Raw genomic sequence first — 13910 nt, forward strand, 5'->3', positions numbered from 1 at the left:
ATACTTATCTTAATAGCTATCAATTATAAATTCTGTTGTGAACCAGACCATATAGTATATTTGCATGACATTTGGTACATACATATGTAAAGGAGTTGTCGCATAACATAGGATTGGACAACTATGAGTTAAATTTAGTTATAATATATAAATATAAAGAGAAAACTAAATAGCATATACATTTTTCAAACCTTTATACAGGGAAGTCTGACGAAGCTAATGAGTGAGATATACAGGCAACTCTTGTGAAGGGACTGGATCCGGCTGTTGTTGTGGGTAGGCATTTGTGCCGTCAGAGTCTACTTAATGTTTCTATTTACCTTTTTAGACGAAAAGGAACATTGAACGAATCAAGTACCAAATATTTGAAAAATGATTTTTTGATGACCGGATGACAGTATAGTGTAGAGATCGCCAGCATTAAATTTAGAGGTGGGAAAACTATCGAGGTACCATCTCAACTATCGATGTCTTTTCGAAAGTTTTGCATGTCAGTAAAGTATAATAAATTTTAAATTCAAACGTTTAGTGATTGAGACAGTAACAAGGTAATAGGGCACCTTACGGTCATGCTGCATCGCCATTTATATAAAAAAATTCAAACGTGCTGAGGCTTCCAGCCGTTGCATATCAATTACCATTATTAATCAATTAATTTAAATTGATTTAAAAAGTCCCACGTGAAATATATTCAATTTATAATGATTCCAATCATTTAAAAAAAAATAATGCGGGATTATTTGAAGTTAGTCAAATAATAAAAGAATTCAACAGCCTATAATTCGCGTTATATCGATTCATCGTTAAACGCCGCCATCAACAAAAACATAAGAAAGTATCGCTGAAAACCATCGATGGTCGATGTTTCCATATGAGCATCTCTAACAACACCAACGAGAGTTACAAAAAGTCCCGCTCACTAAGGTGTAATTTGTTTATATAAAACGCTTTAGCAAGCAGGTGCGCTCAGTAGTCGCCGGCTACGCGAAGAGAGAGTTTGGAAAGCGAAAAAGGTAGCGCGTGCGTTATAGGACTGGCCAGTACCACATTACAGCAATAACAACACACATAAAAAAAAAAGTAATTCAGCGCTTAACTATCATTAAACAATAAACTGTGCGTGGCTCATAAAATATATGAAATATATAAAGTGACTAGCAGTTGTTGCGGCATTGTAGTGTAATCAGGAAATCTTAGTTTCGCTTAATTTTTTGCCACATGTATTTGTAACGTGCTTTATATATGTACATACATACAAACTTGCATATTTATGTATGTATGTTTTGTGTACTTTATCGATTACGTCGGCGCGCTCAGCATAAAATAAGAAGAGGCAAAAGAGAACAAAGATGAAAGCCCAAATGGGAGAGAGAGAAGATGAGTGTGAAGCAAAAACGCGTGTTTTTCGCCAGTCCCCAGCATGGTGGTGTGACAACATTAAGAAAAAAAAAATATATATATAAGCATATGTACATACATGTCTGTATATAACGATCTATGTATGCATGTTAATACGTACATTTGTATGTATGTATATAGATGCTTATGTACAAATAAGAAAAAGCCTTAGGTTCGGTGGCAACGGCAAAAAAATTTCACTAGAAAGCGCTTGGGCCGCGAAAAAAAAACCGGATATTAACTCAAAAGCAAAGCTAACAACAACGAAATGAAATGATATTACCTGTTACATATGTTGGACGTGTTGTTTGTGAGTGAGTGCGTGTGAGTTAGTTTTTTGGTGTGTCGCGTGTCTGGCATGCAATTAGGCATTTCAAATATGCAACTACTATGCTTATAATTTCTGCCATGTTTATACAGGCAAACCAACCACCCACTGCCACCCGGCACTAGCCAGCTGCTGCTGCTTTTTTGCAGTCTGCTTTGTTTCGCTTCTCTCTTTTGACTCGGCCTGGCTGCGCTCATATCTATTTTTTTTGCCGCACGAGACACGACTGAACAATTGAGGGAATGAATGAATGAACCGTCTCCCAAGCAATAGCCGCCAGACTGGCGCGCGTCTTGGCAACCTCCCTCTCCCAACATAACAAGTGCATGCAAGAGAAGGCACGAGGCAGCGGCAGCGACTGATGATGCTGCTGCTGCTGAGGTGTGAAAAGCGCAAGAAGAGTCAGCCAAGCGCCCATTCATGAATGAGCTGCATACAAAAGAGCTTAAACTAACTCTCACACAATCAGCGGTCAACTCTCTCTATCTTTCTCCCTCTATTCCGCTCTCTCAGAGTATGCAAATCCATGTAGGTGTAGGCGGTTGGCTTGTGTGTGCATTTGGGAAGGTCACTGTGCATTGAAACGCGCGCTTTTTACTTTGAAAATTTCATAATATTGACGTAATGCTTACCCACACACATCTAAATAAATTTGGAATGAATATGTGAGCTGTGATGTGGGATGTGCTTTGAACTAAGTGAAATTTCATTTTCTATTGCAGCTACCCGCCTATACATATACTCCCCCCAAACTCCTCGAAACTAGTCGCCATTAACAATGGACATTAGCGTGACGCCCAACTACTCGTACATCTTTGATTTCGAAAATGATTTCATACATCAGCGCACACGCAAATGGATGCTGGAGAACTGGACCTGGGTGTTCTACTACTGCGGCATCTATATGCTTGTCATATTCGGTGGTCAGCACTTTATGGCAAATCGTCCGAGGTAAATATCATATTCTTTGCATTTTGCAGCACTAAGAACATTCTGTGAATTCCATAATTTGTTTTGCTTTCAACATTCTCTTGGCCCTGAGTGGGGTGCAGTTATTTCTCAAGACCTTGAACCCTTTAAAGTTTCGTCGTTGTGTAGCACTCTCAAGTAGCTTGTGGTGTGTGAAGAGGCACTCACTCAAAAGGGGTGGGGTCTGGTTATTATCTGTAAAAATCTAGCTATAGGTAGTACATGCTTATTAACGAGATTAACGTATAATATTGATTTTAGCCAGTCGGGCAGAGCATTAAAAAAACATAATATAATTGGCTTTGTAAAAAGTAAGCAGCCGCAAGTAATGTTATAACTATAATTGGCTGCAATTAATTTGCCAACCAAAGAGAATTTGTAAACATCTTCTCTATACGCGAAATTACTAACCACACAACTATTTGCAAATTTCAGCGAATTCGACGCCAGATGTTTTGTTATAAACTATATATAATTACATGACGTTTTCACTCACTAGCCGCCAGCCCCAAGTGCTGTTAATCCCTCGCTCATTAAAAGTCCTCAACTAATGAAGCTTTAATGTACGTAAATTATAGTCGTATTCTATGGCAATTTCAAGCTGTTTTTGGGGTCGTCTAGGACAGACCCAAGTAATAGGCCCAAAACAAAAAACAAACAAATACATTTGCATGTCAAATTGAGCAACAAAAGTTGTTTGTTTGTTGTTGCAATTTTCTTTAGTGCTGTCACTGCAACTGTCAGCTGCAAATTTTGCACTGCAACTGCGGTTATGAAATTTCCATAGTAAAGTTTCCCCACTTAAAATGGGCACATGACATGATAAATATTGATTAAAGCGGCTCTATTTGTCAACAGTTTAAATGCATAAATTTATATTTTCAAGAAATATTTATGAAGCAAAGTCGAAATAATTAAAAAAAAATATCAGAGCTATTATAATGATTTTGCGACCTTTTTGCTACACCCTGAGCTTATCATAAATGTTTGTCTTCTAAGCTCTTTCGTATTTAAATCAATTTAATCATAGGTAATGATTAGAATTCCTATAAAGCTCACGCTTGAAGTGCTGACAGCTTTTTTTTTATTATAAATAGACTTATACAATCGCAACTTAAGTGAGGGGCTTGGTTTGGTTCCGGCTTTTTCCCAAAAGGTAAACAAACGTCTAAAGTCTTAAAATCTTGTCTCAATATTTACACATATAAAGCTGGACTTGGTACCAGAGCCAGGTGTGAATTGCACCCAACTAGCCACAAGGTTTACTTTAGCTGGGCGTCATCGTACGAGCAGGAACTGCAGTGCCCACTGCCCAGACTGCGTCATCTGGTGGGGGACGGAGCTTATTTGTTGATTTTTATCACGTTGTGTACTCTCAGTGCTTAACCTTTTGAACTTGCCCGGGGGGAGAGCGACCTTGACTGTGGCTAAAATTGCAAATCTGTGTTGCGGGTTGTGATTTCAATTTCGACCCAATCATCGTATAAACGCCTGCCATAAATGTTAGAGCAACAACAACAACAACCGACCATAATGCTTATCAGTCAGTCAGGCCATGTGCTTGACTGGCGATTCATCAACATGTTGGTTGGCGGTCTTATCGCAGGCCCCCAAAGTTGCGAGCGGCTCTGGCTCTGGCGTTGCCATTCGCAAATTAAGTTACAGAGAGAGAGAACAGACAAAAAACTTTCATAACAGTTCAATGATATCATTGCAAATGATTCATAAGTGAACAATTGGAATGTACATAATGTAGACATGTATTTGACTGCACTTTTGTTCCATTTACATACAATGTATTATTCAAATGCCATTACATGCTCTATATCTCCTCTATTTGGACCAGACGGTCGCACATAGTTCAACGAAAAAGAGTCAAGTCAAAGTCATTTAAAATAAAACATAAGTTTGAGCCTGCTCTATAATCATTTGCATATGTGTACGTGCGTGTGCTTGCGTGTGTGTGTGTTGCCTTTTTTAAAATTACCTCAACATGCCACAAAAATGGGTGTGGCCCATGCGGCTTGGCAACAACTGTTTAAGGGCTGCGCTGCTAACAGGACAAGCAATTACAATAAAAATACAAGAGCAAGCGATAACACTAGTCAACAAAACTATGCCAATTGGCCATATAAACCACAAGCTAGCCCAGCTACTGACTAGAGAATAGAATAAACTGACTGGGCATGTAAATATTTCTTCACACGAGTTGTGCAAATATTTTTGGCTTGGCCGCAACGCGTGCTGTTGGCCAATGCCATAAAAAGCTAAAGCTGGTGGGCGCAAAAATTTAGACAATAGCATGTGACAATCATTTATTGTAAAAGCTTGCTCCAACACATGAATAAATTATGAGCAAAAGTTTTTAATTGCAGACTGGCGCATGTAATTTAAATAAAAAAAATAATAATTCTAAGTGCAGTAAAGAACAATAGCGTCATTGATTTATTTTTACACTAGCCAGCATATGTCTATATCTATATGTATGTATGTGACTCACACTCGCTCCCCTCGCACTCTGAGCTCTGCTCAGTGAACAATAAAGAATGTCCTTAAATGTTAACCCGTCACGCAAATCCCATAACAGCAGCACAGTGTCTTGAGGCTATAGAAACTGTTGCCAAATTGAGTCTACAAAGCCATGACGTGTGTAGAGCTGGGTGTGTGCCTAAAATATGAAATAAGCAATAAGAACAAATAGAAACAAATTCGAAGTCGTCGTCACTGCCAAGAATTCGCTTTCTTTAAAAAGTGAAAACAAGACTTTTGAATTTGTTATAGGCTCACAGCTAGTTAAATCAAATACATGCTGAGAAACAAGTTAGGGAGATCGACCACGATCTTAAGTAAAAGTGTGTCATTCAAATATTGACCACAGTACCAGCAGCAACAACAACAACAGCAGCAGCAGCAACAGCTGTTAACAATAATGTAATCAAAGAAGAAATGCCTATAGACAGAGGCTTGTGTAAAAACATTTCTCTTTACTTTGATCTGCTCGCTGCTCAGTTTTAATCTCTCTCACTCTTTCTCTCTCTTTTACACACACACAGTTACACTTGATTTCCTACGATAGTATTTGCGACATCTCTTCGAGTCCATAAAAATTACGCCATTACTTTTACTTTCAACATTATATTTCCCGCTTTTTTATGGCTTGTAATCGCGCTGACTCTTTGCAATTGTTCAAAACAAAAACTTTACCAACTTATGAGTAATTTTCCTCAGCCAAAAATGAAAAAACACCCGCAAACAATGAATTTCAATGAATTGTTTTGTTTTTACAAAAATAAGCTATGATAAGCGTTGAATAAGAGTTCCAAGACAATTTGATAATGGAATTGTAGCCCTAATCTTGAACGATATGACTAAGCTTGCCAACTAACTGGTTTTATAGTACTACTACTAAAATAAAACCCAAGTTATTGCCAGTTTGAACCAACTGGCTATGGAGTTCCCTGGGTTCAAATTGCGCGACACATAACGACAATTAAAACCAAAAAGCTCGCTAATTATAAAATTGATATGCTATGGCTATGCTTGTAAAATAGTTTTTTATCAGTAATCCATATGATTGACAACCTAATTACTGTTAACTTAATTAATATTTCATACTATAACAAAATGTGGCAATCGCAACAAAAACAAAAACTAAACCGCGTCAATTTTAAGACAATGTTGCAAATTTTGTGACCTAAAAGGCAAGTGCAAAGCATTCATATTTGGTACACAAAAACTTATGTATGATATATATACATATGTATTTTGCATATTTCAAATTGAAACAAAAAAAAACAATAATCAACTCGGGCAGCTGACATTTGATTTCGTTTGTTGCTGCTGGCTGCTCTCTCTTTACTTCTTGCTCGCCTTTGTTGCCGTTTTGTCGTCTATGTTTTTGTTTACAATTCACTGTTGTTTGAGCTTGCATAATCTTCAAAGCGTACCCCCCTCCGCTGTATTGCAAAAACAGGTTTTGTGCCAACTTTTTTCTTTTTGCTACATATCTCCACCACTGTCAAGGAAAGAGCAACAAGATGTTGGATGAGATGAAGCAAGAGCGCGTCATTTATATTAATGATAAAAGCTCATTGCCTCTCGTCTTGCCACACACACTGACAAACTTATGCAAGTTTGCGCATTTATGGACCCTTTATGTGTTTTGCCACAAAGTGAAAACTGTGTTGTTATTATTGGTGAAAAGAAAGTTGAAGGTATTAATCATAGGGGCAGATCGCTTCACCCAAGACGCACAGCAGCAAACCGAGCACAAAGTAGATGCAAAGCTCGCCACTTAACGCCATCAAATTAGGGGACGAACCTGTGCCCACGAAAAAAATTAAGCTTCATGAAAGCGGTTAAAACCCACTTCCAGGCCGAGAAGCAAAACTACCATGTTTTCACACGGTCTTATTGGTTTTCCTTACTCATTATGTTTTGGCACGAGTGGCCGAAGCTTGGGCTCTCGCTCCAGTTGCACGTGCTGCTAGAACCATTTGAGAATTATAAGGGGTAGCAAATGTTCGAATTCACAACAGACTAGCGCACTCTTGCATTCAAATATATGTAGCTGCGTATGTATGCGTGTGTGTGTGTGTGCGTTTGGGCTTTGCTTGATTTGAGTGTAAAATATTTTAAATGGGTTTTATTTTTATGTGACATGCTCAAGGCTTGGAAATCAGCATTTCCGCTTGATACGCAGCTTAATTGTCTGTGATGTGTTACGTTGATAATAATAATAATAATAATAACATAGAATGTATTCTATATGCCCTCGCACTATATAGAAATTGTCTTTAACTTGCCACTCGACACACGCGAATGTACAAAAATCTGAATCTCTGAATCTGAATCTGAATCTGTTTATTCACTTAACTAATGCACATGCTAGCACAAGCATATAGTATATATATTAATTCGCGCTGATTAGTTGCTCACTCGCTATCTTTATGGCTGTGTGGCTCAGCTTTCTAATAAATTTCAGACGTTAGTCAGCTATAGGTTATCGTAAATGGCTGAAGAGATTTTAGTCTTAGACCAGCTGGTGCATAAACATTTGTATAACCTTCGATGGGAATATTCATATTAATATTGCAATTCCATTTCAAAATTCGAAAGTTACATTGCGTATAAGTTGAGAACTGCACAAATCCATAAATACTACCTAATTTGAAAAATACTACTAAATTTAACTTCCTGGAACTTTGAATGCTTAATTGAAGAAAACACGCCACACGCCGTCGAACTTATAACATCATATCAGGAAAATATTATTATGCCAGCCCAGCCGGCTTGCAATATTTGTTAACTTTTTTGTTTTATGACTAATTGTAGTTTGATAAGCGCGCCACGCAGCACAGCAATTGATAAGCAATTTTATTGTACTAAACTTTTCCAAGCATCGCATAACATATTTATTTGAATTGCATTTTAATTATAATTGCCGATTAGCTTTGATTAAGTAAGCAGTTCAAGTGGCTAAGTTGTTGACTGATTAGCAATATTTCTTTTGATTTATCCCTAGAAATTTAATGCACTAGTAGTAGAGAGTTGAATTTAATTTATATGCAAAGCGTGCCAGCTTATTGTTGATAATAAAAACTGTATTTTTTAATTTGTTAACTTGTGCGTGCAAAATGTAAATCACGATACTTTGAGTCTTTATTGACTGACATTAATAAAGCGCAGTAGGAAGCGAAAGTCTGTACTAACACTATTATCAATTGTAATCAGTAATCAGCTAAGAGCGACTACCTTATAAGGCAAATGCTGATCGCGCGTTATTTTGCAAGCGTCAGCAGAGTCATTTAAGCTGATAACTCAAAGTTAGCTGAGCTGAGCTGACAGCATACTGTAGTATATAATATATACTTATGTATGCACATATTATATGGGCCATGATTAGTCTCTGACTCGGTTGAGCTTTCAAAAAGTGAGCAAATGGCAAATACACTTGAAGAAATCTCAATGTGGCGACCTTTTTGCTTTTGAATTCACTTGAGCTTTGTTTGTAGCGAAAACAAAAATAGAAACCTGTTGCCTAATGTCGAAAAGTTTGTTGATCTTTGTTTTGCTGGGTGCGGCGTCTAGAACGCCTGTCATGCTAATTGTTTGCACTAGCTCGTATTTAATAGCTTTAACTAATTTGCTTACAGATTTCAATTGCGTGGACCGCTGATCATATGGAACACACTGCTGGCCATGTTTAGCATAATGGGCGCCGCCCGCACTGCGCCCGAGCTGCTGCACGTGCTGCGGCACTACGGACTTTTCCACTCGGTCTGTGTGCCCAGGTAAGAGTCTCTGGAATATAACTCAAGGTTGGGTTGTTTTTGTAAAACCAGCTTTTAATTCTCTCTCGCATTTCGCAGTTACATCGAGCAAGATCGCGTCTGTGGCTTCTGGACCTGGCTGTTCGTGCTCAGCAAACTGCCCGAGCTGGGCGATACGATATTCATAGTGCTGCGCAAGCAGCCGCTCATCTTCTTGCACTGGTATCACCACATCACGGTGCTGATCTACTCGTGGTTCAGCTACACGGAATACACATCCTCGGCCCGTTGGTTCATTGTGATGAACTACTGTGTGCACTCGGTCATGTATAGCTACTATGCGCTGAAGGCGGCACGCTTCAATCCGCCACGTTTCATCTCCATGATCATCACGTCACTGCAGCTGACGCAAATGATCATCGGCTGTGCCATCAATGTATGGGCGAATGGCTTCCTCAAGACGCACGGCACGTCGTCGTGCAACATTTCGCAGCGCAACATCAATTTGTCCATTGCGATGTACTTCAGCTACTTTGTGCTCTTCGCACGCTTCTTCTACAAGGCCTATCTAGCGCCTGGCGGCTCCAAGAGTCGTCGCATGGCTGCCTCGTTGGTTGCCCAAAATACCGCCAAGCTGTCCGGACCCAACAGCGGTGAACCGCATTCCAGTGTCTCCAGCAAATACTTGTCTGGCAACGATGATGCCCAGGCTGCCTATCTGCGCAAGGCCAAGGCGCAGTAAGGGGCTGTCCAGGACATCTGCGCCCACGTGTTGTACCCGCTGCTCCCTGGCAAACGCCCCTACTTAAAGGCTAAGGACATTTATTTATGCAGTACCGATGTGAAAGTTGTTTTTTAATTTTAACCACCAATACCACACACACACACACACATACACCCACCCACACACACAGTTAGGCGCGCTAGGGGCGTTTGTAAGTTTACTGATAAGCATAAAGTTTTTACCTGGGCGGCTGGCTTCTAGACATACCTATCCCCACTATAACTATATTGTCATGTATATAACGAGATTTAATTTGATGTGCAGTTTAACTAAGCCTAAGTCGAAAAGTGTTTTGTATAAAGTATAGAGAGAGAGAGAGAGAATAGAGAGAGCTTTTCGCCAGACTGCATTTAATGCAAGCGAGCGGGAGAGACACGAAAGGTGTAGTGAGAGTCAATTTTATGGCTTTGCTTCTACTGTAAATCTTTTTTTTTTTGTTTAGGCCACATTCTCGACTTGAGTTCAGACCGCTGCTCAGTTCTTATCCCACACACATTCTAGGTTGGTTAACTCTATCTTTATATATATATATATATCTAACTACATACAGTTGCATATGTATGTGTATCTACCTACAACTTTTATGTTGGCAAATACCTTTTTGTAGTTGTACTCTAAGTCTCTATATATATAGGTACGAACATACTTCTATATAAATACATAAATCTATATATATTTATATCCAGCTAATTGCATGCAATTTGAAATACAAATTACAAATGCTATATTAGTTAGTCCTACAACATGTTGTTCAAGATCAAGCGCAAATTGTTATTGTATAATGTAATAAAAAAAAAGTGTATGCGACTTATAATTTTGTAACCGCGCAGGGCATGCATTTAGTTTCTATATTTAACAAAAAGAAAAAACCAACAAAAATTTGTTTCGATGCATTTTTGGGGCTTATGAATTAAGAGAGAGAAAGAGAGAGCGGAAAGTTTCTACACACCACAAGCATAACAAAGAATGAAGTAAACAAAAAACAAAGCAAAACATATGTTTTAATTAAACATATATATTTAATTAAATAAAAAAGCAAACAAATACATATATATTTGTAAGCAAACAGTAAAGAAGAGATCCTACTTGAAAATATTAGATTTAGTGCAAACGAAGAGATGGAGATAGAGTATTGAAGAAAGCTAGCTGAAGCCCAAAGCATTCGCAAGAGTACTTTGAGCCAAAAAATATGTAACTAAAAATTCAAAAGTAAGCGAACAAATTGAACTTATTGTCGGGTAATACAAACAAAGTAAGGATAAAAAGCTAAGAAATCAACGGATAAATAAAAACGTAACAAAGGAAAAGGAATTGACAATTGTGTTTTTATTTCGAGTGGCTCAACACAAAAAAAATCTTTGATTCACAGAAAAAAATCTTTTGGATTAAAGATTAATCTTCGGAGAAAAACATTTATTTTTCTTATTCATTTTCATATTCGAGAATGGTTTACTAGACATTAACGCACATACTTATATGTATGTATATTATATTAATATATATAGTTGATTTTCTTAATAAATTGCATACATGAGTTGTACACAAGGAAGTTTTATTCTCCAATTATGCGATAGGAAAATATCAAAACATCACTATCGCTTAAAATTTAATATAGACTAGAAAAAGTTGCTAAAATACATTTCGCATATATGTTATATAATATGTATAAATGTATTCATTCATTTATGTATCTCTATGTAAGTAAACGCACATTTTCAAGATCCTAGACCCTAGGCAATATTACAATATGTATCGGTCGATTACAAAAAGATGTGGCTAAGCTCTAAAAATGGTTGCATATATGGCTTGTCTTTAAAATGTATTTAGGTTATTTTAGGCATGAACGTGTACGAGTGGCTTAAGGTTAAAATTGAAAAATATTGCGTTTATGTATTCAATGTATATTTATAAATTAGATGCAGTTGCAGTTTCATAGGCAAAAGAAAAACTTAATTTCGTTGATAACAAAACAATAATATGACAAATGAACAATAAAAGTATGTTCCAGCCATGAGCACATAGAGAAGGGGCGTGTCCGCCCTTTAATATCAATTGTCTTAAGGTTGATTTGGTTTGTAACGAGTGTGTGAAAGATTAATTAAATTACAATGGATAATTTTTTGGAGGTTTGTAACAAAATCATAAATTGTGTTAGACAAAAGGTTTTGAATAATTTGTTATTTAATGTTATGTTAATATACGAGTTGTGTGCTCACAGTTGGCGCACATTTCATTGTTGGATTCGTTTCTCATGTGTGTGTGTGTGTGTTTGTTTATTAGATTAATATTAGTTGCTGCTGTTCTTGTGTCTTGTGGCATTGACCCGATTTTGTTTGGTTCGACAGCCTCCCGATAGTGTTTCATTTGCGTCTTCTGCAGACGGTGCTCCAGCCAGGTTCTTCCGGCACTTGTTGGTATTGCTGATTTCTGGCATTACGATTCGATGGAGCGCCACTGGATGTTGCAGTAGACGCGGCAGCATCATCTCACTTTTTACCGGGAGGCGCCAGCGCTTGGCCGCGTTCCTTGCCACGTAATTTCATACCAAGCACACGCTCCATCTTACCCAGTATCAAGTTGTTGGGAATGCCACGTCCAGCCTCATAATCAGTCACCACCTGCTGTTTTTCACAGATTTTCTAACAACAAGAAGAACAAAAGTCATTATTTAGCTTAAAACATTTTCTATTACAGTTTTACCGTGGCTAAATCCTTTTGGCTGAGACCCTTGTTCTGGCGTCCCTGCTGTATGATCTTTCCAACATCCAGCGGTATCTTGTCATGACGCAGCTCCTCTGTCTCACGATCCAGTTTGGCAGTGTTTTTGGTAGTCACATGCTGCTTGTTGGTGCCAGCACCATCTATAAAAAAAATCACACAGTTTTAAAATAAATCAATATAATTACTAGGCAGCAGCAGTTAGTGGGTCAGCAATATGGCTGACTGCACGTTGTGAAATGCAAAGATACACACACACACACACACACACACACACACAAATACAAACCGATTAGCAAAACAACAACAAACGGCCACGCAGTACAATCATTACCTACGAGACTTTAGGCCCCTTTCACCCGTATTTTTATTTCTGCTCGCAGATTTTAACTTACACTTTTGCTGCGTATCGACTGCAACGCCTTGTCTGCGTGCGTTATTAACAGCTGACTCAGTCTTCAGTTGGCTAGACTTAGGAGCCTTCTTCCTCAAAACAGTGACAGTATCCCAATCAGACATCTTAAAATGGCAAAATTATGAAACAAAAATTGATATTAATGGCGCTATCAGGTTGTTCGTATCGGCTCGGGCTGAGACTACTTACTTTGGCTGCTTTGTTATTGCTTTATATATCCTGAATAAATAGTTATTTTCGTAATTTTTTGTAATTCCAGAACTATCTATCTATCTAGAGGTGGAGACAAAATCGTTTAAAGTATCGAGTACATTTTGGTTTTGACAAGAAACGATGCTTAAAAAATGGCTCATACAGAAAGCCGTCTAATTGGAGACTTGTAAAAATACATGTTGCTAAATAATTTAATTAATATAATTACTACGAATTATGAATTGCTGTTCATTACTTCAGATCATTTAAGTTCATACAGTTCATTTAAGTTCACACGTGCATGACATGCCGATACATTGAAATAAGGGACACTATCGCTTGCCGGCTAAATATCGGCAAAGTACAACCGGCCTATATTTCGCAAGCCTTAAATACACGCTCGAATTTGATATATTTCTAAATGATTTACAATAAGAGATTGCAAAATATTGTTGATATTTTGAAATTTATTTTCTAAGCAGCTTTCAATAATCGCGCCAATTAAAGTTCAACGCATATGTTAACTGGATGACATTAGCCTTCTGTTACCTGTCGATATGTAACGTAACATAAACTGTTAAGTTATTTTAAGCTAGTGCTGGAAGATTGGTGGAGGACGATAGTTTGTATAAGGGAATGTGTAATTTAATCGATGCATCGTAGTTTTATAGATAAATATTTATTTTATTTGGTTACAAACGACATTTGTGATTAAAAACCCTTAGAAAATGCTTATGTCGTGTCTATAGATAAGCAAAGGCTTACAACAAACTCAATACACTATCGAGACTCTAAGCTTTTCAATTCGTTTTATATCGATGTATCGAGTGCCGA

General features: G+C 37.7%; 2 protein-coding genes across 3 annotated transcripts; one reads left to right on the forward strand and one right to left on the reverse strand.

Moving 5' to 3' along the window:
* The first annotated feature begins 929 nt into the window (after positions 1 to 929).
* Positions 930 to 11041, forward strand: LOC108600596 (elongation of very long chain fatty acids protein 6). 2 transcript variants are annotated; one of them, XM_017988274.2, is made up of 4 exons: positions 930 to 1013; positions 2449 to 2677; positions 8851 to 8988; positions 9067 to 11041. In XM_017988274.2, the coding sequence occupies exons 2-4, from the start codon at positions 2505 to 2507 to the stop codon at positions 9707 to 9709; spliced, it is 954 nt and encodes a 317-aa protein (XP_017843763.1). In that variant the 5' UTR covers positions 930 to 1013; positions 2449 to 2504; the 3' UTR covers positions 9710 to 11041. The 2 variants fall into 2 exon arrangements, with proteins under 2 accessions (XP_017843763.1, XP_017843762.1); XM_017988273.2 differs by having other exon boundaries at positions 962 to 1080.
* A 990-nt stretch (positions 11042 to 12031) lies between these two features.
* LOC108600597 (endothelial differentiation-related factor 1 homolog) lies at positions 12032 to 13113 on the reverse strand. Its single transcript, XM_017988275.2, is given in 4 exon segments — positions 12032 to 12390; positions 12452 to 12612; positions 12865 to 12988; positions 13074 to 13113. Coding segments are annotated over 3 exon segments (564 nt in total). The 5' UTR covers positions 13074 to 13113; the 3' UTR covers positions 12032 to 12111.
* Positions 13114 to 13910: the final 797 nt, after the last annotated feature.

Source organism: Drosophila busckii, chromosome 3L, assembly GCF_011750605.1.
Source record: "Drosophila busckii strain San Diego stock center, stock number 13000-0081.31 chromosome 3L, ASM1175060v1, whole genome shotgun sequence".
NCBI classification, from domain to species: domain Eukaryota; kingdom Metazoa; phylum Arthropoda; class Insecta; order Diptera; family Drosophilidae; genus Drosophila; species Drosophila busckii.

What these genes read in the sequence shown, in the direction of transcription:
- LOC108600596 (XM_017988274.2), top strand. Translation starts at nt 2,505, where the DNA reads ATGGACATTAGCGTGACGCCCAACTACTCGTACATCTTTGATTTCGAA. An exon ending in TTTATGGCAAATCGTCCGAG is followed by an intron (nt 2,678 to 8,850) that starts GTAAATATCATA and finishes ATTTGCTTACAG; the next exon opens with ATTTCAATTGCGTGGACCGC. An exon ending in CACTCGGTCTGTGTGCCCAG is followed by an intron (nt 8,989 to 9,066) that starts GTAAGAGTCTCT and finishes CGCATTTCGCAG; the next exon opens with TTACATCGAGCAAGATCGCG.